At 53.9% G+C, this 20,846-nt stretch overlaps 8 protein-coding genes across 8 annotated transcripts; 4 read left to right on the forward strand and 4 right to left on the reverse strand.

Annotated features, from left to right (window-relative positions):
* Positions 1–137: 137 nt before the first annotated feature.
* CAOG_03982 (hypothetical protein) lies at positions 138–2,274 on the forward strand (the record flags this gene model as incomplete). Its single annotated transcript, XM_004347757.2, has 2 exons — positions 138–228; positions 463–2,274. 2 exons carry the CDS (start codon positions 138–140, stop codon positions 2,070–2,072), a joined length of 1,701 nt encoding a protein of 566 aa, XP_004347807.2. The 3' UTR covers positions 2,073–2,274.
* A 220-nt stretch (positions 2,275–2,494) lies between these two features.
* Positions 2,495–3,883, forward strand: CAOG_03983 (ribosomal RNA large subunit methyltransferase J; the record flags this gene model as incomplete). Its single annotated transcript, XM_004347758.2, has 3 exons — positions 2,495–2,592; positions 2,711–3,264; positions 3,417–3,883. 3 exons carry the CDS (start codon positions 2,495–2,497, stop codon positions 3,743–3,745), a joined length of 981 nt encoding a protein of 326 aa, XP_004347808.2. The 3' UTR covers positions 3,746–3,883.
* Positions 3,775–6,212, reverse strand: CAOG_03984 (cystathionine gamma-synthase). The gene is made up of 6 exons (XM_004347759.2): positions 6,102–6,212; positions 5,766–5,930; positions 5,032–5,636; positions 4,603–4,935; positions 4,317–4,507; positions 3,775–4,222 (listed from the first exon to the last, which is right to left on the reverse strand). Exons 1-6 carry the CDS (start codon positions 6,207–6,209, stop codon positions 3,864–3,866), a joined length of 1,761 nt encoding a protein of 586 aa, XP_004347809.1. The 5' UTR covers positions 6,210–6,212; the 3' UTR covers positions 3,775–3,863.
* Positions 6,213–6,308: 96 nt separating this feature from the next.
* On the reverse strand, positions 6,309–8,547 carry CAOG_03985 (carboxypeptidase). Its single transcript, XM_004347760.2, has 3 exons — positions 8,402–8,547; positions 6,797–7,829; positions 6,309–6,642 (listed from the first exon to the last, which is right to left on the reverse strand). The coding sequence occupies exons 1-3, from the start codon at positions 8,518–8,520 to the stop codon at positions 6,505–6,507; spliced, it is 1,290 nt and encodes a 429-aa protein (XP_004347810.1). The 5' UTR covers positions 8,521–8,547; the 3' UTR covers positions 6,309–6,504.
* A 309-nt stretch (positions 8,548–8,856) lies between these two features.
* Positions 8,857–11,258, forward strand: CAOG_03986 (hypothetical protein). The gene is made up of 5 exons (XM_004347761.2): positions 8,857–9,986; positions 10,157–10,369; positions 10,444–10,508; positions 10,595–10,643; positions 10,715–11,258. The coding sequence occupies exons 1-5, from the start codon at positions 8,886–8,888 to the stop codon at positions 11,135–11,137; spliced, it is 1,851 nt and encodes a 616-aa protein (XP_004347811.2). The 5' UTR covers positions 8,857–8,885; the 3' UTR covers positions 11,138–11,258.
* On the reverse strand, positions 11,230–13,593 carry CAOG_03987 (fatty acid elongase). The gene is made up of 3 exons (XM_004347762.2): positions 12,921–13,593; positions 11,921–12,097; positions 11,230–11,789 (listed from the first exon to the last, which is right to left on the reverse strand). Exons 1-3 carry the CDS (start codon positions 13,449–13,451, stop codon positions 11,379–11,381), a joined length of 1,119 nt encoding a protein of 372 aa, XP_004347812.1. The 5' UTR covers positions 13,452–13,593; the 3' UTR covers positions 11,230–11,378.
* A 1,366-nt stretch (positions 13,594–14,959) lies between these two features.
* Positions 14,960–19,000, forward strand: CAOG_03988 (hypothetical protein). The gene is made up of 3 exons (XM_004347763.2): positions 14,960–17,714; positions 17,853–18,542; positions 18,660–19,000. The coding sequence occupies exons 1-3, from the start codon at positions 15,023–15,025 to the stop codon at positions 18,947–18,949; spliced, it is 3,672 nt and encodes a 1,223-aa protein (XP_004347813.1). The 5' UTR covers positions 14,960–15,022; the 3' UTR covers positions 18,950–19,000.
* A 228-nt stretch (positions 19,001–19,228) lies between these two features.
* Positions 19,229–20,672, reverse strand: CAOG_03989 (ATP-binding domain-containing protein 3). The gene is made up of 2 exons (XM_004347764.2): positions 20,041–20,672; positions 19,229–19,903 (listed from the first exon to the last, which is right to left on the reverse strand). Exons 1-2 carry the CDS (start codon positions 20,630–20,632, stop codon positions 19,293–19,295), a joined length of 1,203 nt encoding a protein of 400 aa, XP_004347814.1. The 5' UTR covers positions 20,633–20,672; the 3' UTR covers positions 19,229–19,292.
* Positions 20,673–20,846: the final 174 nt, after the last annotated feature.

The following is a 20,846-nucleotide window of genomic DNA, read 5'->3' on the forward strand; positions in this document are numbered from 1 at the left end:
GAACCCGACTGCAGTAGATTTTGACGCTGAAGAAATCGAGTGGGGTCATCTGCGACACAGTCAAGCAAGCAGGATGTTCGTCATGACTGGCACTTTCTCTCCTCACTCAGTCCAACTTTGTGCGGGCAGAGATTGCAATGTCACCAGGCAGTCAAATTGCGCAGCTACCTCCTCCTACTCGGCCACCTCATTGGGCAGCGGACGGCAGCGCTACCGCCGTCCTCCCAAGTAAGCCAGCTTGCTAGTTTGTCTTGCATATACATCGTTCAATGTCGTGCAGATCAGCGGGAGATTTGGGGAAAAAACAACAAAAAACAAAGGTGTGAACATTTTGGTGGGAAACAAACAAACACAAAACGCACGGTTGCTGAGCGAGCGGTGCTGGCAATTCTTCTTGCTTGAAAACTAAACAAAGCAAGCATTCAACCACAGGATTCCACTGCAGTATCCATTTCGAAAGAGGCCACAAGTCGCTCGAGGACGGACGTGGCGACGCGGGCGTCGTCCGACACCGAATACGCAAGCTCATCACAACCGTTTCCAGCCGCCAGGGCTTGCTCACGCTGTTCGCACTCCTGGTGGGTCTGGGAATGCTGATGCTCTGGCTGTCGCAAAGATCCCGCATCGCAGTGCCCATTCTCTTTGATGAGGCGGAGGAGGATGACGACCTCCGTGAGGTGGCACAAAACGCAACACGCGTTGTCACTTTGCACGGCGACATTGCGAGCGACAAACCTTCACCCGATCCGCTACCACCTCAGGACCCCTCGGATCCCATCATAGAGACATCCAACGAAAGTACAGCACCTGAGCAAATTTCTGAGTCAGATGCCGCCGATACTGCTCATCCGGAAGAAGAGGCGTCCGAACAATCAACGCTCAATCCCGACAAACCTTCACCCGATCCGCTACCACCTCAGGACCCCTCGAGCCCCATCATAGAGACAGCCGACGAAAATGCAACGTCCGAGCAAATTTCTGAGCCAGATACTGCCGATATTGCTCATCCGGAAGAAGAGGCGTCCGAACAATCAACGCTCAATCCCGAAATTCCCAAACCAGACGTCGTCCCACCTCCCAAGTTTCAGTTTTTCATCAATCTCACAGAAACCAAGTTCAGCGCAGTCGAAGGCGCTCGGTACATGGCCTTTGGCTCTCCCGTGTCAGACACACTGGACGCTGCGCTGACGAGCGCAAACACTGTGCACACCCTCGACCTCGAATCGCCGCCCATCTTCCTGTACCTCACTGGCCACTTGCGAACGTTTGTGCAGACGGCGTCTGAGCTCCAGCGGTTTGTTGATTCGCTCGAGAGGCCCTATGTCATTGTTCAGCACACGTGGTCGACCACGGACCATGGGGATGCGGCATGGTGGCGCGGCCCTGACGCCGAGCGCGCAAAGCAGAGCTCCGAGGAAGTCCTTGCTCATCTCGAGCATCCGTTCATGCAGCATGCCGTCATCATGATTGAGGATAGCGATGCAGCCAAAGGCAGCGGCCGTATGCCAACGCTACCAGCGTTCTTTCCAGACCAGAACAACCCCATGGTGCTGGCCTCCTATTACTATGGTCTGCAGGCGACGCACCACCTCGCGCTCGACGTTGTCAGCAAGATTTCGGGCGGCGCGGCCATGCCGCAGAACACGCTCATTGTACATTCGCGACCCGACATTGTGATTCAACCCATCCAGTTGACTAGAATTGCCGAGCTGGTTGGCAACAACATGGATAGCTTTTTCGGCTGCTGCCACCATGACACGGACGCATGGCGGGTCGAATCCATGTCTGACATCCTCTATCTCACCACACGCCAAGTCTTTGATAGGCTGGCCACGGTCGACATTGTTGGCTGGTGCACCGCCAACTCTGACAGCTATGCCATCCAATCTTACCCTGAGGTTGATTTCCGCTTGTTACTACAATTCTTGAATGTGCATCTCTACTGGCTCGAGAGTGCCTTCAGCATTGTTCGAGATTCGGGCGCTGTCACTGACATGCCCGCATGCGGCGGTGAGGTTCCGGTTCGCGAGTGGCAGGACGCGTATGAAGCGTTTCGGGTCATTCGAGTGTGATGCAAGCCAGACGGCCTGCCATTTTCTTCTGAGTTGTCTGCTTGTTGCTGCATGTCTGAGGCGCTGCATTATCTGATTGTTGAGTGTTTTCACTTGTATCGTCGATTCCAAACATGATGCATTATTCTTGCTGCTGCCATGTCAAGACTCCCACTTGTTGCCAGTGCCGGCCTCATCGTGCTCTCGAATAAGAGTGATCTCGGCCTCACTACAGATTCAAAAAGACGAGACTGCCGATTGGAGGAAACAAACAAAAGAAGCAAAACTGGCAATCGATTGAAATTCGAAAAGCGACGAATCCACCTGGTTGTTCATTTTGCCCTGATCAAGCTGCTGGTCGTAACCGCGCCTACCAATCTTGGACAGGCCCAAACAAACGTTGATGCTTATTTCGGCCCCAACTCACTCTATTCCTGTCTTGGATGCTTCGGTCGACCGCAGTACGATTGTTTTCGACACTCTCGCTGCACGGCTCGATTGCAGCGACGGCCGCAGCATCTGGATCCCGCCTCGGAGCATCGTATGTCAGCTTTTGGATTGACAACACAAAAGCTCTGAGCGACTGAGCCTTTGTTTGTTTTTGTTTCGTTTTGTTTGTTTGTTTATTGGTACGACCTCGTGGCCCTCTATTCTCGCAGATCATCGCGCTGGACAAAGCGCCAGCAGAGCGACCCCTATGTGCATCAGGCACTCGAAGATGGCTACCGGTGTCGCAGCGCATACAAGCTCAAGCAACTCGATGACAAGTTCCATTTCCTGCGAACGCCAGCAGGACAGGCTGCAGCCAGCAAGCGGGCCACCGCGTCCACAGCTACCGCCGCGCAACCAGTAGTAGTGCGCAGTGGGCTAGTTGTCATTGACTGTGGTGCACGGCCGGGTGGGTGGACGCAGGTCGCCGTTGAGCGGGTTGGAAAGGACTTTCGCGACCTCCTTCTGAGACACAGCAACGAGACCAAGCAAAGTTCAGGCACTCCACCCATGGCCGGCGCACAACAAAATGAAGCCCACATCGACAAGGAGGAGCAAGCACAATTGAAACCCAACGCAACAAATGCCTCGTCAATCGCCACGTCGAATGGTGCAGCGAACGCCCCACCATCACCACCGCTCTCGCCACTCGTTCTCGCCGTTGATATCGAGCCCATGGAGCGTGTGCCAGGTGCTATTGTACTACCTCAGGCGGACATGACAGGTATGGTGCAACTCTACTCTCTGCTCGAACCATTCTGAATTCTCGTTCACTCACTTGTTGTTCCCGCCCCCCTTTTTGTTTGGTTTGTTTGTTTCCAAATGCCATGATTTCCTCACACCCGGTGTTGATCCTTGTGGGCACCAACCCTGCAGCGACACGCACACACAATCAATTGGCAGCCATTCTGGGAACTCGACTGGTTGACGTCGTCCTCTCGGATATGGCGCCCCCGGCAAGTGGAAATGCAGGTGTGACGCACTTGCAGTGCGTCAATCTAATCGAGGCTGCTCTTCGCTTTGCCACGCGGTTTCTGCGCATCGATGGGTGGTTTGTGTGCAAGAGTTTTCACGGCACCGAGGACCAGCTCTTGACCACAACGCTGCGTCGACACTTTCGAGAGGTGCACTTTTGCAAGCCCCCAGCCACACGAACAGAGTCGGGTGAATTCTATTACGTTTGCGAAGGCTTTGTTGGGCGATAGGCGGCGGACGTGTATTGCAATACAGCTGATAGGGCAACTGAAGTAATTTATTGGCATCGACACACAAAGCATGCTTGTCAACCCCCTTGATCGCAGAAAAGACAAAACACACGCGACACTATTTCTCGCTTTCCGAGGCCTTGCTGGCCGACAGCGCCGCAAGTGCACACTCGAATGCACTACGAATAGACTGGTACTCTTCCAGCCCGACGGCGACTCGAACCAACGTCGAGGAAATTCCGTATTGCTGGGCAAAATCGAGCTCCGTGTAGTGCGCCAGAATCGTATATGGGCAACACAGGGTAAAGTTGGTGCCCAAGCTGGGGCCCTTGTTCACATTCAGCGCGTCGAAAAAGATCTGTGCCTGCTTGTCGTTGTCAAACACAATCGAAAACAGGCTGCCATATCCACCCCGTTCAAGCTTGCAACCAAGGTACTGGTCCAAGCACGAGAACTTGGGAAAATGGATTTCGCGAACTGTCATGCCGAAAAGTTCCGCCAACCAACGACGTTGTGTGAGAGAACAGACTGGGGGCAGCCAAGCTGCAAAAGCTGCCTCGACCGAACTTACGCAGAGGTTGCTCTCGCAAAAAATCACAGAGCTTTTCCGTATTCTTGTTGGCAAGCTGGGCTCGCGTTTGAAAGTCCCGCGAATTGCGCTCCAGAAAAATGGCATCGTCGTCAAAGTAAGTGTCCTCGAACGTAGCCTGCAGCCTTGAATGCAGTTCGAGATACTGCGGGCTGTGCTTGCTTACGACAATGCTGTTTTCATCGTCAAGGTGCAAGGTTAGAACTCTTGCAAAGGCCCCCCCCTTGTATTTTTCTTCACATCCCGCTTCCCACCCAAAATAACATACCTGCCTCCCATCACGTTGCTGGCACCCGAAAACAACTTGGTCAGACTTGTTGCGACAAGATCTGCGTGAGGGTGGACTCGGACATTGTAGGGATTGCCGATGGTGTCGTCCACCACGACGGCGGCGCCATGGTGATGCGCAAGCGCTGCAAGGCGCTTCAGATCCGGGGTTTTGCACAATGGGTTGCTCGGCACCTCGCAAAACACGGCAAGGATGGGTTCTGTTCGAAGCAGGCGCTCGAGCTCTTGCATGTCTTGTTCATCACCTTGGCCCAGGAAGTACGCGCCTGGCCCGAACTTTTGCAGGATTTTGAGCGTGTCAAGATACGGAAAGCTGGTCAAAAATAGTCAGCAAGCCATGTCAGTCGATTTCACCAATGGGCGGCGACAACCCCTATCTCACAAAAACAATCCACGCCGCGGGTCATACCCAAACATGATGCTCTTCCGCGTAGGATGCTGCTGATGCAGGAGTTGAAAAGCAGCAAAGATGGCATTCATGCCGGTGGGGTAGAGAAACACATCCCTCGGGTCATGCTCGACAAGCGCTGCCAACCGTTGCCGGATGCGCAGCTTGGCTGTCGCGCCGTCCGCAATGAGATTTCGGCCAAAATGTTCCTCGATAAACTCGTCAACTTCTTCTCGATCCTGCTCAACGCCCGCCGTGGCCTGGAGCTCTTGCAGCAACTCTGCGGGCCATTGCCGCTTGGTTTGCAAAACGGCTTCCTTGACGAGTCTCTCGGCAAGGCGCGAAGACACAATTTCCCCAGAATGCTGCCAGTAGCTCTTGGCAATCGCTTGCAACGATACCGGGTACGTGACGACCGCGACTGTTGGAAGTTTGATTGCCTCGGGCTGAAAGTCCAGCAAATGTATTTGAACCGCATCATCGTTCGACCCCCGCAGGCTCTCATCGAGGCTTGCTCTTGCTAGGATAAAGTCCCGGCAGCGCTTGGCGATCCATTCCGCGGGTAGACACAGGCATCCATGCGTTGTTCCGTCCAATCCAGCCATCACCAATCCCAATTTGGCGAGCTGTCGGAGGAACGAGATTTTGCACCAAATCCTCGATATCAGTGAGCCACAGCCACCACGTCCTCAAGAGCAAATGGCCATTGCCAAAAACCAACAGCAATGAGAAAACACCCCATCCCCCTGTTTTACCACTTTGACTGCTCGATGGAAGCAGAATCGGGGGTAGCCGCTCTGGAGCTGGTCGTGAACGCGAGCGCGGCCCTCCTCGTAGTCGACGTTGTCCTGCCACGCCGGCATGCACACGGAGACGGCATGTGGCGCTTCAGGAACAGACGTGCCCAAGCTGCTGATGAGCTGTGATTGGCAAAGCAGGAGGGAAAGAGAGGATTGAGTGAGAATTGCGTGAATCACGTTCGTACATCCATACAAAGCTTTGACGTGATGCGTGCTCAGATGTCGAGATGAAGGAAAACCAAAAGATCATGGATGGTCGGAAATTCAGCAACAAACAGCAGCGACATGTACCAGTGGCGCAGGCTGACGAAGCTTGCCTCGCGCTTTGAGGTTGAGCTTGTCGGTGATGTCAGAAACCGACGTGACTGAATCCGCGTCGCTGCCATTGAAAGTGTGCATGGTAAGGGAATAGAGCAAAAAGAAGACTGATGAAAGCTCAGCAAGAAACAGTAAGCATCAAACAACAACAAAGGAAGTAAACCATGGTCCTGAAATGAAAAAAAGAACGTTCAACTGTACTGTGGTAGCAATGAAGAAGCAAACAAACAAACAAAACTCTACAAATCACAAGTCAAGAAACTGGCAAACGACTAGCAAAGAGAACAACGACCAGCTATTCGCGCGACCGACGCAACAAGCAAACAAGCAAACGGCAAAAGAGAGTTGAACCCGCTCAGTGGTTTTGGTTTTTGCTTTAAGCGTTGACGATGGGGTTGGCACCAATGTCAGTGGCAAAGCCCAGGAAGGCGCCAAGGATTTCCTCGCCGTTGGGGACGATCTGGGTGGGCGAAAGGAGGAAGCCCTGCTTGCCAGTGTCGCGGAGCTCAATGGTCTGGCGAAATTAAAAAAAAAAAAAAAAGCAGAAGAAACAAATAAATTGTGAGTTGATGTGTGCTTTCCCCGACTACCCTTCTTCCTCACCCGACCCAGCAGTACCACAAAGATAGAACCCCCCCCCCCACAAAACCAACAACAAACCGCCTTACGTAAGAAGCAGCGCGGTAGCCCTTGTTGTTGCTGTCGTCGGCGTAGAAAAAGTCGCTGGCAGTGCCGCTGGTGGGGTAGAGACCAATGGACTTTTCGCTCGTGTAGGTGGTCTTGGTGAGCGCGTAGATGGTGTTGACCATGTTGGTGCCGAGCTTGGCGAAACGGGTCTCGTCTTGGCAGTTGGTGTTGGTGTCACCCCACGGGCGGAGAACGAGCTGGCTGTACGAGTGGAAGTCGATGGCAGCAATGGCGGGGGCCGACGCGCGGAAGTAGTTGACCGAGGCCTGGGTTTCGGGCTCCGAGTTGGCAGCAGTGCCCATGTACGTGTCGTCGCAGGGGTTGGAGCTCGAGCCGCCATTGTTCCAGTGGTAGGGGTAATTGCGGTTGAGGTCGGTGCCGAGGCACTTGGAGCCCTTGTTGGTGGAGAGGTTCTTGCGCCAGAGACGATCGTTGCTGTACGTGTACGCGAGGCCATCGACATTCAGGACGGGAATGACGACGAGCTCCTGCGAGTCGAGGATTGCGGCAACGGTGCTGTTGACATTGTAGTTCTTGACGAGGAAGTCAATCAAGTAGTTGCAGACGGCCGACGAAATCCACTCGCGAGCGTGGATGTTGCACTGGATGAAGAACTTTGGCTTGTTCGAGCCCTTGGCCGAGGTGACGTGAACGGCGGGGATGTCCTTGCCGAGGGTGGACTTGCCGATGGAGGGCACCCACGAGATGAGGGACGGGTACGTGACGGTCAGGTTCTTGTAGTAGGCGAGAATGTCGTCGACGGGGTGGTACGCGTCAAACCAGCCTGCCGTCGGGGCAGCGGCAATCGCGGCGAGTTCCGCCTCATGCGCGACGACGGCGGCCTCGAGATCGGCAATGTAGTTCTCGCACACGACGCCTGGGATGCGCTCGACCAAGGCCGCCTGGAGTCCAGTCACGCGGATGTGCATCGGGTTGTGGTCTTGCCAAATGTCGATGCGGTGCGAGTCGACAAAGTTGCGCAGCAGCCTGACGCCCTCGTTGCTCGTCATCTCACTATTCATTCAATTCAATTCAATTCAATGCATCGTCCAATCATGAATTCGTGATTTGCAATGGTGAGTAAAACAAGAAAAACAGTCAAACGTTCAAAACAGAAAAGAGTCAGATTTTCTGTTGTTGTTGTTGTTCTTGTTGTTTTGTTGTTTCAATCATCATAAATCATGATCATCGTAATAATAATAAAATCCGTCTTTGTTGCGATTCGTTCGCAATTGTTTTTATTTTATTATTAACTCCTTCTAATTTGAAATTGTATCGCAAAAAGGGAAAAAAATAACAAAACCGAAAAAAAATGACTCGTGATTTTTGGAATTGAATCAAAGTCAAGTGAAAGTGAAGAAGAAGAAAAAGAAGAAGAAGAAAAAGTCGTCGAAGTCGAAGTCGTCGAAGTAGAAGAAGAAGATCAAAAACAGTGAGGAAGAGTACGGATGAGAAGCGAGAATGGGAACGGAGCAATGATTTGGATTCCCAGCGCACGAGTGCAACCATCGTGACACACAAAGCGACACGCATCGATCAAAAGACAGAGACAGAGAGAGAGAGAGAGAGAGCGAGAGGTGCGTTACCAGGAGAGCACGCGCTGGTTGGCGTAGGACACGGTGCGTGTGGGCAGCGCAGACGAAGTGGCTGAAACGGTCGCGACCAAGCAAGCCGACAGCAGCAATGCAATCGCAGCAAGCTTCATGTTGGAAAAGTGAAAAAAAGAAGAATGATAGCCAGAATTGGAAATAGAAATACATTGAGTGGAGATCAGCAGCAGCAGCGTTGGAAAATCACCGACTCCGTCAAACGGCAAAGCACTTTGCAGCGTGTGCAACAGAGTCCACCATCCGAGAGCGAAATGTCAAATCAAAATCATGAAACCAACACACCAAATTCATCCAATGATCTGAGGACTGCGCTGCTGCCCGAGTGACGGTGGCATGAAAACTGAAACCCAGCGTTTTGAGCTCTCTTCCAGTGAGCCAGGCTCAATCCACCGTTGATGTGATTCTGATTAGCACAATCTAACAATCCAAAAACCTACCGCAGTCATCTCTATCGAAACAAATGGAAGTGGTGGACAACACTTTGACGAGTGAATTGCCCGTTGGCGCGACACCAGCAACGGATCCGCGCCCATTCGAGACCGAGGAGCTCCAACCCCACAGCGCAGTCGCCCAGCTCGACGAGTCTGATGCGCACCAGCCGGTTCCTGCCATGGACGCCGGGCGAGTCGCGCAGCCAAGCGCAGCAGCAGTGTCACACGTGGAGCACACGAGCGCGGTTTCCGATTCCACTGCCACAGCGATGGAGACCTGCGTTGCAGGAGCAGTCGTAGCACAAGAGCAGGATGATGCTGCACTGATCAGCACTGCCGACGATACCATGCACAGCGACGAACACGCTCAGCGGGCGCCATCGCCGTCGCCACAGGAGGAGCAGGCGAGCGAGGCCGCCGCTGTCGCCACCATTGCTGCTGCAGAGGAGTCGATCGCACAGCCAGAGCCAGACGTCGTGGCTGCACTCGAGCGCAGCAGCAATGGCCACATTGATGCAATCGATCAAGAGGCTGCTGCAGCGACGGAAGACAGCTCGCAAATGTCGTCCTTGTTTAGCAGAGCGGCCGCGACGGCCGAAATCTCGGGTGTGCCCGTCGAGCCAGAGTACCGCAGCCAAAATCTGGATGCGTCCTCCTCGAGCGACAGCGACGACGATTCAGACAATAGCGACGGCAGCAGCAGCAGCAGCAGCAGCAGCAGCAGCAGCAGTAGTGACGACAGCAGCGACGAAAGCGATGGCTCGGGCGCTGAGAATGCATCGTCTGCGATGGTCCTGGACGATGCGGCTGGTGGTGACTCGCAATCTACGCGCAAATCACAGCAAAACCGCACCAAAAAGACTCGCGGAGCAGCCCGCAACGACAATGACGAAGACGACGATGACGACGAGGATGGCGGGCCGCTCAAGACTCGGAATGAGCTGCTGCCAAGCGACTTGCCCGCAGTGGAGCCTGTCGTGATTTCGGACGTGGCACACGTGCAGTTGACCTGCATCGGACATGTTCACAGCGTGATTGACACGATTGTGGTGGTCGAATCTCTGGCCGGTTCTATTGCTCTGGATATCGATTCGGTTTTGTGGCTTGAAGACAAGCTTCCGATTGGGCGAGTAAGTGATGGTTGGAGAGCAGTGGGTTTTGGAGAGATTTCGTCCTGGAACTGTGTTGGTGTTGGTATTAGTTGCTTTGTTTTGTTCTGTTTTGTTTGCGCGCTCGCAATCACACTGCTTTGCCTTGAAATTGCACACAAACTCATTCACTGCATTGCCCTGTCATGCAGATATTTGATGTGTTTGGCCCAGTCAAGCAGCCGCACTACTCTGTTCGCTTTAACAACGTTCAAGAAATCGCAAACCTCGGTCTGTCCGTCGGCACCCGGCTATTTTTCGCGCCACACGAGAAGGACGCAACCATGTATGTGCTGATTGCCCAATTACAGCGGCTGCGAGGCACGGATGCTTCCTGGCTTCACGACGAAGAGCCTCCAGCTGAGGTAATGCTAGAGTTGTTTGATGAAGCATTGTTCAGCTCGAAAACCCCAGCACCAACCCCACCTGTTCTCTGCAGGCCATCGAATTCTCCGATGACGAGGAAGAAGAAGCGGCCAAACATGCACGCAAGCAAGCACGAAGGTAACTGGGAAAACCATTGAGCAAACGCAGCATGACGAGTTTGCTCACCCCATCACCTGTTGTTTTGTGGTTGCATCCATCTCCAGAGAACAAGCTCAGCAGCGCAATCAGGAAAGCGCCACTGATTCCAGCAATGTAAGTACTCGCACAGCGACCAGAGGGGTCCTTTACAAAACTATTCAACACGAATCCATGACTCTTTGCAGGCCGACAGTCAATCCACAGGTGCCTCACACTCGCGAGGGGGCGCTCGCGGAGGGCGTGGTCGCCATCATGGCCAGGCAGGACGAGGTGGCCATGGGATGTGGGGCTTGCCGCACCAACCCGCAGACCAAGCGTTTGTTTCGGCCATGCTGACAGACGTGCCTCCGTCCATGTACTCGGCCCAGCCTCCGCGCGCCCCATCTGCCTCGTATCGATCTGATCTGGTCGACACGATGGTGGCAGGACGCCATGGCATGGACACCTACGCGCCTCGTTCTTCGGTGGGTTTGCTGCCAACGCCAGGCATGCCACCACAAGCTGCACCTGTACCGATGGTTGCAGCTGCAGCACTGCTCCCATCGCCTGTAGCAACGCCCATGTCCACCGCGTTGAGCGCGCTCAATCAGTACGCCGAGGATGAGTGAGATACCTCTGTGTGTGCGTGTTTTTTTTTTAAATATTGTTTTTCATTTTTCTTTGCCTCGCCTATTTTCAAAAGATCATGAACAAAGTGGGGTTGATGGTAAAAGTAAACTTTAATGCAGAATCAATCCACAACGAGCAGAGCAAGCACACGCAACATACGAAACAAAAAATCACACGCACACGATTTGATAAGAATGCAAAATGCCTAATTCCAGCTTCGAGCTTTGCTTGTTTTCAACTCTACTCTGCCTTGACAGGAGTGCCACGCTTGTCGCCAGCAGCTGGTCGCTTGTAGGTGCGTGCGTAGAATTGCAGGAAGAGAACAAGGAAGGAGCCAATCACGCCAGTGCCCCAAGCGTAGCCCACGACGGAGCCAGGGCAGGCCAGCTTGACAATCCAAGCATAGTACACCCACATGTGGTTGCCGATTTGATCCGCGACGAATTGGATGATCTGGAGCTTGGTGAGGTGACGCTTCCACCAAACCGAAAAGCCGGCGCTCTGGACCATGTAAAAGTAGTACATGAAGACGTGCACAAGGGTGTTGGTGGCGATGCAAATCCACTGGGGCGCAAGCTGGTCGTCCATGGTGACCCAGCACAGCAGCAGGGTGATGATGTGGTGGTAGTAGTGCAAGAAGATCAATGGTTTCTGCGAAGAAACAAGAAAAAGCACAAAGGAGACGGAGAGTAGCCGGTGAGTGAGTTTTCAATGGTCGAGAACGAGCGAAGCGCGTCCGTGAAAGCAACACAACACAACCAAAACTTGGTCGGATGCTGTACCTTGCGGATGACAATAAAGACAGTGTCGATGAATTCGTAAAACTTGGAAATGTAAAACACATGGTACCAGAAGTAGAGCTCGTTGTTTTGCACTTGGGCCTTGTTGGAGTCGCACCACAGGCACTCGTTGACGGTATCGGTTTCAGACACGAATGCGTTGTAACCAGTCGTGGCAATCTGCTCAACAGCATGTGAACAACAGTGAGTCAGTTAGTCCAGCGTTCATTTTTTCAACGCACAACACAGCTTTTTTCTGTTTCTGTTTTGTTGCGGTTTGCTCGTCATCCACTTGTTCATCACAAGGTCTCTTCAGAGCAAGATGCTGGCGACTGTTCTCCATCAAATCGGCGCTCACAAGTCAACAAAGTGATACGCATGTGCGCTGATTCTGATCCAGAGTTTTTGATCACAGTTGCAAAATCCGGATTTCACCAAGGTTTTGAGTTCGCCTCTCTCACTTTGCGCTGTCGCTTTGTGCCTCGAGCTCGATTGCTCACAAGACACAGCGCACAGCGATGATCGCCGTCCCAACAAGAAATATCAAAAAAGATAAGCAATGCAGGAGATTGACACGAGAGATCAACATAGCGATGCGCAGCATTTTCCCCAACAAAAAAAAAACAAAAAAACAAAAAAAAAAAAAAAACAAAAAAAAAAAAAACAAAACACAAACTTGCAAAATCAACACACATACACACGGGGGTAGCTCAACGCACGATCTGCAGCCGGCATGCTCATCCATCATCCATCACCCATCGAGCTCTATCTCTGCTCTGAGCGTGTCAAAACGGATCTGCCCTTAAAAATAAATCGAAAGAATCAAAATTGCTGCCCCAACAGAATAAAAAAAAAAAAGAAAAAAAAAAAGCTGTCACTGCGCTTCTCACCCCACTTTTAGTCACGTCGCTGAATGGATGGACGTAGATCAGAACAAGCACTTCTGCTCAGCGCGTCGAGACAACAACGACAACGACAAAACAACATGGTCGAACGGACTGACCTGCGTGGAAATCTTGAGGAGCATGACGAGCGACCAGGCAGAGAGGAAGCCATTGTGCAAGAACATGAGGACTTGGATGAACTTGCCATCCACGGGCTTGTCGCGCTTGTCCATCACAAAGCGCTTGAGGGTGAAAATGCCAATTGCATAGCAAGTCACAGCAGTAACGGGCACCCACATGGCGTGCAGCGGGGTGATGCGCTGCTGGTATTGGAAGGTGGAGATTGTCTCTTGGTACATGTCGGCGAGCGCATACCCAGCCGCCACGAGCAGCCCAACAAACGCCGGCATGGCCCACGCGGTCAGCCCCTTGGCATAGACGTCAGGACGGCGTGTCCGCGGAGCAGCAGCAGCAGTCGCAGGTGCTGCAGGAGTTTCGTCGGCCGATGCGGCGCTCGCAGCCCTCGTGCGAGCGGTGGCGGTGGGGGTGGCTTGCGAAACGAGGGTTGGCACGGGGTCGCGCTTGCCTGCCGCCTTGCTGGACGGCGCCTGTGCCACGTACGCAGCTTCAGTGATGTGTGACGGGCCCATTGGTAATGTAGGGTAAATGTAGACAGAAGAAGAAGAAGAAGAAAGGAAGAAGCGCGGAGAATCGAACACAAAAAAAGTGCAAAAATTAGCACGGAAAGAAAGAACGCTGGGAAAAAAAAGGAAAGAAACCAACAAAAAGAACAAAAAAAAATTTGAACTGAAACGAGCCCAAAAAAAGAAAAGAAATGAAAGAACAGGAAATAGTTGGGGTTGACAATCATCATTGTGGATCAAAACAGCCACAGTCGCGAAAAGAAGGAAAGGCAGGAGTGGCCTCGTTGATTGCACTTTGATGCGTTGGTTTGCATTTTGCGATGATTTGGAACCATCTGTGAAATTGCTGCTTGCTCGCTTTGACTGAAATACTACACAGCAGCAAACCATAACAGCGCAAAGACAAACTCAACGATTTGCACAAGGAGAAAAGTCGCGGCGGGAGCGAAAGAGCAATCGTTCTTCTTGGACGCTCCAGGTTTAATTCGGACTGTCCTTCCAGCCAATGTCGTCAGACTCAGTGTGTACGTTATCCGAAAGGCGATCTCTAGACCGTATCTTCAGCCTCCTTTCTCCGACTGACTTGAGCTTGCACAAAAAACAAACCCCAAAACAAACGCCCCTCAATGAAAAGCGCAGCCAAAGCTACAGGTACACATTCTGCTGAATGCTGAATGGTCTTGCCACTGCGTTTGTCTTCTCTATGAATGATCGCAAACCCTCAGTTTTTTTGCTCAGAACGTCTGTGATTGCTCATCACGTATGTGATTGCTCATCTTGGACTTTTCCAGTCTTAATTTTTCCCTCCTTTTTTTCATTTTGTACACTAGTCCACTTCCCCTTGTGCTTTGTTTATATTTACCTGTTGTTCTTGTTCATTTGTCATATCATAACCCTGCCTTTTCTGAGCTGGTTCTCAACGACACCCGCGCGCGTTCTGAGATGAGCCCGTCACCTCCGGGCACCCTCGCCTCCAGCGGCGGCGGCGGCGGCGGCGGCGGCGGCTCGTCCACTACTGCATCCGCAGCCGTAGGATCGGGGCTGCCTGGCAGCGGGCGACGGAAGCTGCCCTCTGGCTCACCAGTTCAGCAAGAGGATGGTAATCATACCAAGGCTCCTCTCTCTCTGACTCTCGCTCCCCTCTTCCCATCCCCCCCCCTCTTCTCTTCTCGTGCTCCTTGTGCCTCGGTTCCCCCATTCCGCGCGCCGCTCGTCTTGTCGTTTTGTCGGTCGTCGTTTCGGTTTTTGAGTGTTTTTCTCAGCTGGTGTTCGCTATTTTCGTACTGTTGTGGTCTCTCTCTGTCTCTCTCTCAATGGAACTCACTTGTGCTCTCCAGCAGCCAAGTCAGCTTGTTTCAATCCGCTTCGCCACAGCGTCTCGTCTTCCTCTCTTTGTCTCGCTTTTTGCCTCGCCTTGTCTCATTCTGACCACCCATGCAACATGGAAGGGGAAAGGGGAAAGGGGACTCTCATCCTCACTCTCTGATTGTCGTTACTCCTTGTCAGACACTTCTTCCTCTTCTTCTTCTTCTTCTACTGCTGCTGCTGCTGCTGCTACTGCTGCTGCTGCGAGCTCAATGTCCGCGTCGCCAAACGGCGCTTCGACGCCGAGCTTGGCCTGTTCCGCGCCCAATGCATCGTCGTCCTCCCTCGCTGCGTCCGCGCACCCCTTGCTCGCAAAGAAGCGACAAAGCTCTCCTTCACTGCTCATGTCCGTCACCACGCGCGGATGGTCCCCGTCGTCATCGTCGTCGGCGTCGTCGTCCCCGTCGTCGTCTGCAGTCCCACTCGATGCAGCGGCAAACAACTCTGCCGCAATAGCGAACGCTGCATCCGTCGCCTCTGCTGGAAGCAGTAGTGGTGGTGGTAGTGGTACTGGCAGCAGTAGTAGTAATATTGGTAAGGGCAAGGATGCTGGCGGACGGCGCACGTTCGTGGTCGGCGCCAGCATCGCCGAGGTGGACGAACCCTCCTCGCCCAGACGCGAGCGAGCAAAGTCGTCATCGCCGGACGCTCCGATGGTAGCGCCTGAATCGGGCAATCTCTCGCAGTATCGCCAGCTCCCGAGCTTTGACTCAAACTACGAAACGGACAGCTTGGCACCTTCGTCGGGCCCCCCGAGTCCCCTTTCGAGCATGCCGCCGTCCAACCTTGTTTCCGCAAACACCTTGACAACATCCGCATCGATGCCTCACACTGGCACTGGCTCGGCTGCGCACAGCCAACTGGTGGCCGGGCGCTCGCCTTCCGCTGAATCGCCACTTTCCCTCTCCGTCAGCGGGAATGTTCAAAACTTGCGGGGACACTTTCAGCAGTTGCAAGACGCTCGCGACGCGGGAAGGCGATCCCACTTGCCATCCGACGTGGCAGCCTTTCGGCTGCGACAAGCTCGGCACCTCGAGCACCTCGAGCACCTGAAGGCAGCTGCGGCAGCATCTCCTTCGCGAAGTGTATCGCCGACAGGCAGCGTGCTGACATCCTCGCCTTCCCCAGCATCAGCAGCACCTCCTGCTGCTGCCGTATCTTCTTCCCCGGCTGGCCGGCCCTATGTCGCCCGGCAGTTTGCCACGTCCGAGTCAAGTGCTGCGTCGCCCCTGACCGTTCATTCTTCGTTGTCGTCGTTCCAGGGGTACGATGGCGTGCTTCCCGTCTCCTTTGAGCTATTGAATGCCAGCGCAAGCAGTGAGTCCGGGACTTCCTCTCCAGCCGACACTCTTCAGCGGCAGCGATTGAGCCACGTCCGATCGGGCAGCCGCCACAGCACGTCGTCCGGCGAGTCCACTGTTCGGAGCGCTCCCAAGAATGTCTATGAGGCGCTGTATGACTACCGGGCGCGAAGGAACGAAGAGGTGTCGATCGGCAAGGGCAACACTCTGAAGGTGTTGCAAAAGCACGACGATTCGGGTGATCCCGACTGGTGGAAGGCAGATATGGGCAACGGGGTTGTTGGATTTGTGCCGGCCGGGTACTTGACCGAGTCTCGGCGAACGCGGCGCGTGCGACCTCCGATCGTGCGCCACGGCGATCCACTCGACAACCTTTTTCAACGGGACGCCTCTGCCCCCGCGGCTGCCAACCAGGATGGCGCGGTTACTGGCGCCCTCCCATCGGGATTGGCCAAATCCAGGTCGGAATCGCTGGCTGCGTCCAATGCCTCCTTCTCACCTACGGCGGTCGCCAACTCTGCCGGACTTCTTGACGCTCATCACTCAATGTCGCCATGTGGTGCAGCGTCTGATGCTGCCGCGCGCCTCGATCACGAGGAGCTCTTTTCCAGCGAAGGACCGACCTACGCAGAAGGCGACCTGGACATTATGGACGACGAGTCGCGCTGCAACTTTGCGCGGCTCAAAACCATCGAGGAGCTTCTTGAAACGGAGCGATCCTACCTGGACAGTCTGATGAACATTGTGGATGTCTTCATGTATCCCCTCTTTGAGCGCCTCGAACGCTCGCATGGTGTGATCAACCGCGTCATCATTCGCGACATCTTCTCCGAGCTTCCCGCCATTTGCAACGTGAATGGCGTGTTGCTGCAGGACGTTGAAAACATTGTCAATCGATTCACCATCCATGTCCACCAACAGCCCGCCACGGATCGGCCACGACGTGGAAGCATGCAGTCGACCGGCTCTGGCGTCGCTTCCCATCAGTCCGCGACTTCAATGCATCACCCGCAACCTTTGCAGCCCGAGCCGTTCCATCAGCAACAACCATCGGTTCAACCCCCTTCAGACGGTGCGCCGTCGGACTTTGAATTCCCTGGTTCCGAAACCACCTTCACCATTCCGTCCAAGTACGTGCCAGCCATGGTGGAGGAAGTGGCTCGCGTCTTTGTCCGCATGTCTCCGTTTTTGAAAATCTACACTGCATACGTGCGAAACTTTGACTATGCCATGGAGACGCTGGCGACGCTTGGGCATACAAGCAAGGCGTGGCGCAAGTTTCTTCGCCTTGCCGAGGCCGATCCGCGCTGCCATCGCCTCCCATTGGACTCATTGTTAATCATGCCGGTGCAGCGCGTTCCGAGGTACAAGCTGTTGCTCAAGGAGCTCCAGAAGCACACACCCGGGCACGAAAACACAGCCTTCAAACTTCTTGACGAAGCCGTGACAAAGCTCGATGAAGTGATGGCGCACATCAACGCCAAAACCAAGGAGAATGACGCAAGAATGCGCGTCACAACCCTTCAAAACGAGCTTCGAGGTTTGCGGCAAGTGCGCACGCGGCTCGTCCAGCCTGATCGCACGTTTGTGCAAGAAGGACGAGGTAACGGACTTGTGTTTGCTTGTTTTTTTTCGCTTTGCTGCTTATGCGTGTTGTTGTTGTTGTAGTTGTTGTTGCCTGTGTGACCTTGTCGTTTTTGAGCTCACTTCCCCCCCCCCTCATATCTGCTTGCAATGGCAGTTTTCGAGCTCGAAGGCAGCAGCATCAGTCCTCGAGTCCTCTTGTTGTTCAACGACTGCCTCATTCTCGGACGGGAAAGCACGGGGCCTCTTCGTCGCCTGCCTGTGACGATTGCACGCACAGTCATCCCGCTCCGGTCGACCTGGGTCACCGATGTCTCCCAACCAGAGCCTGAGGCTGCAGGAGGTGGAGCATTCCGAGCGAGCACCTCCTCGACAACGGCCTCCATGTCACAGAGCTACACGGGCTCAATGCTTGCGCCGGCTGCAGGTCAAACGAGCGGAAGGACGCACCGCCCCGCGAGCCGCAAGCCGAGCGGCGAAAGTAACGTCGAATTTCACACCTCCTTGCACGACTCACCCCTTGCAAGCCTCGGCAACCTGCCCGAGGACAGTGCAACTGTCAGGCGGCAAAAGCAACAACGCCATCTGCAACTCCGCCGAAAGCGCGAACTGGTCAAACAGAGCGTCCTGCAACAGCAGCGGGCGCTCGATGCGATGCAACAGCACGAGCAAGTGGATCACGATCGCGAGGACGCGCAGCTGGTCGACCAGGGTGACGATGAGACTTCTGCTCGCTTGAACGCCCCGAGCGACGCATCCACGACTGGGCTGATCGATGAGATGCCCATGCAAACCTTCTCGGAAGAGTCCGACGAAGCTTTGGAGCTGACTGGCAATCAAGATTACGGTATGAGGGAGGGGGGGGCACATTGTGAATTGCATGGTGCAGAGCTTTTTTTTTTCGGCGTTGATTATTCTCACTTTTTCTTTCTTTTCTCGCGTTTTTTGTTTTTCCTTCTTGTAGACTCGCCACCCGCAGATGCGCGGTACGCCTTGGTGATATCGACCACTGTTCCGGCGTTTTTCAGTTGCTTCAAGCCTGTGACGAAGAGCACCGTGCTGACCTTCAAGTCCGAAAGCGACAAGATGCAATGGATGCACATTCTACAGGACGCGATTACCAGTCTTGCCAACACCGAACGTTACCGTCTTGAACTTGTCAAGGCGCACCTTGCTCGCAACAAGAGACCATCACGTTGGCAGATGTTGTGCTGCTGTTGCCAACCCTCGACCGATCCCTGGCGGCTCGCTTGAGACTTCTTTTTTTGTTTTTGTGTGTGTGTGTGTGTGTGTGTGTGTGTGTGTTTGGTTAGTGATTTCTTCCTTCAGTGATTTTTTTTTTTGAGTTGCTATTCTCTCCCTCTCTCGCTCGCTCGATTCCTCGACCCGAATCAGGTGTTTGCCGGGGTTTTCGTCTTACTCGTTCATTTTCATTATCACCCACCCCGCAAGCAAACGTTTCTTGTTGTAGTACACTTAATAAGACACTCTTCTCGCCATTGTGAACTTTCATGCAAAGTCGCCGATTCTCGGTTTGCCATGTTGCAGTACACTTGATATTGCTGTACTATCATTACAATGTGAAAACTCAACAATGCTACCACGAAAGCGCGTCTTGTAAATCAACCTCTGGAACATGGGTGACCTCGCGACCGCGAGCTAACTTGCGCAGCGTTTCTTCGGAATGCGGCTGGTGTCGGTTGGCCGCGCGACGCGCACTGCGCGATGCCTTTGGGGCTTTGACAGAGGCCGACGCACTTGCGTCACCATCATTGGTGTTCTCTGAAGCTATTGGGTGTGCCGATGCGGGCTCCGCAACAGATGCAAGCAACTCGGACTGAACCTTCATGGCCTCACGCCCAATGCCCAACTGTGGCAATCCTCGATTGAGGCCCTCTAGCAAGACGCACGCTTTGCAGAGTGATTGACTCGAAAGATAGCCACACCGAACACAGCGGTTTGGGGTGGACTGGAGCACTTCTTCCACCACTTCGATTGCCTCGCCCGCGCGAATCACGTCCACAATGCTGCTTGGGCGGAGCGCCTCGAGGTCTTTCAAGAAGGCGCGCGCATGGCCTCGGAATGCCTGCGGCGAGTAGACGCATTCTGTCGAAAAGTAGTCGAGCTTTTGAAAGTATGCGTACAGGACAATCTCCTTCTCGTAGGTGAATTTGAATGGTTTGCATCGCGGGAGAGTGTCCGACGAGCCTGTGTGTGTGTGTGTGTGGGGGGGGGTGGAGAAGCAGAGCGATGACAACGGCAACAGCATCAAGGAAAGCGAATGAGAAAAAACAATCCAACCCAACCCGAAACACAACAGCAACCACGAGGCCCCCCCCCCTCACCGGTGACAACGTTGGTGCATCGCTGCAGACGCGGCGCATCGCCACGCAGAATGTTCATAAACACCGTTTCGGCCATGTCGTCTGCATTGTGCCCAGTGACAATCTTGTTTGCACCGAGCAGCGCGGCGCCGCGGTCGAGCGCCTGCCTTCGAAACACGCCGCAGAATGTGCAGTTATTCTTGAGCCCAACCTCCTTGACGATGGCGTCCATGGTCCAGCCATAGAGCTCCTGGTACGAGACGATTTTGAGCGGGATGCCGTACGCCTGCTCGTTGCGCTTGACCGTCTCGAGCGAGTCGTCGCGGTAGCCCGTGATGCCTTCGTCCACAGACAGCAGGAAGAGCTCGATGCCATAGTTGTACATGTCGTTGAGGCGCTTGAGCACATATGCCAGGACGGTCGAGTCTTTGCCGCCGGACGCGCCAATGGCCACGCGGTCTCCCGGCACAAACAGCTTGCTCTCGACAATCGTCGTGTGGATTTCCGTCTCGAAGGCGTCGTAGAAGCACTCTCGGCAGTACGGCTGCCCGTTCTTGGGTCGACGCAGCAGCGCAGACCGTGCATTGCAGCGAAAGCACAGCTTTTTGCCCATTTTGAATTTTGAAGGTTCTAAGAAGGAAATCGATGACTGCAATCGGAAGAGTGGATTACAGCATTGTTCATTATAGGCGCAAGCGTTGGGTTGGATTCGACGGATGTTTGCATGTTCAGAGTGTGAGTGAACGGGGGATGAGTGCATCACAAACGTACTTGCATTCGTGTGCAGCTGAGACGCGGCAGCGGCAGATCGTGATTCGCATCCTGAC

This window comes from Capsaspora owczarzaki, assembly GCF_000151315.2.
Source record: "Capsaspora owczarzaki ATCC 30864 unplaced genomic scaffold supercont2.6, whole genome shotgun sequence".
Classification (NCBI taxonomy): domain Eukaryota; class Filasterea; order Ministeriida; family Capsasporidae; genus Capsaspora; species Capsaspora owczarzaki.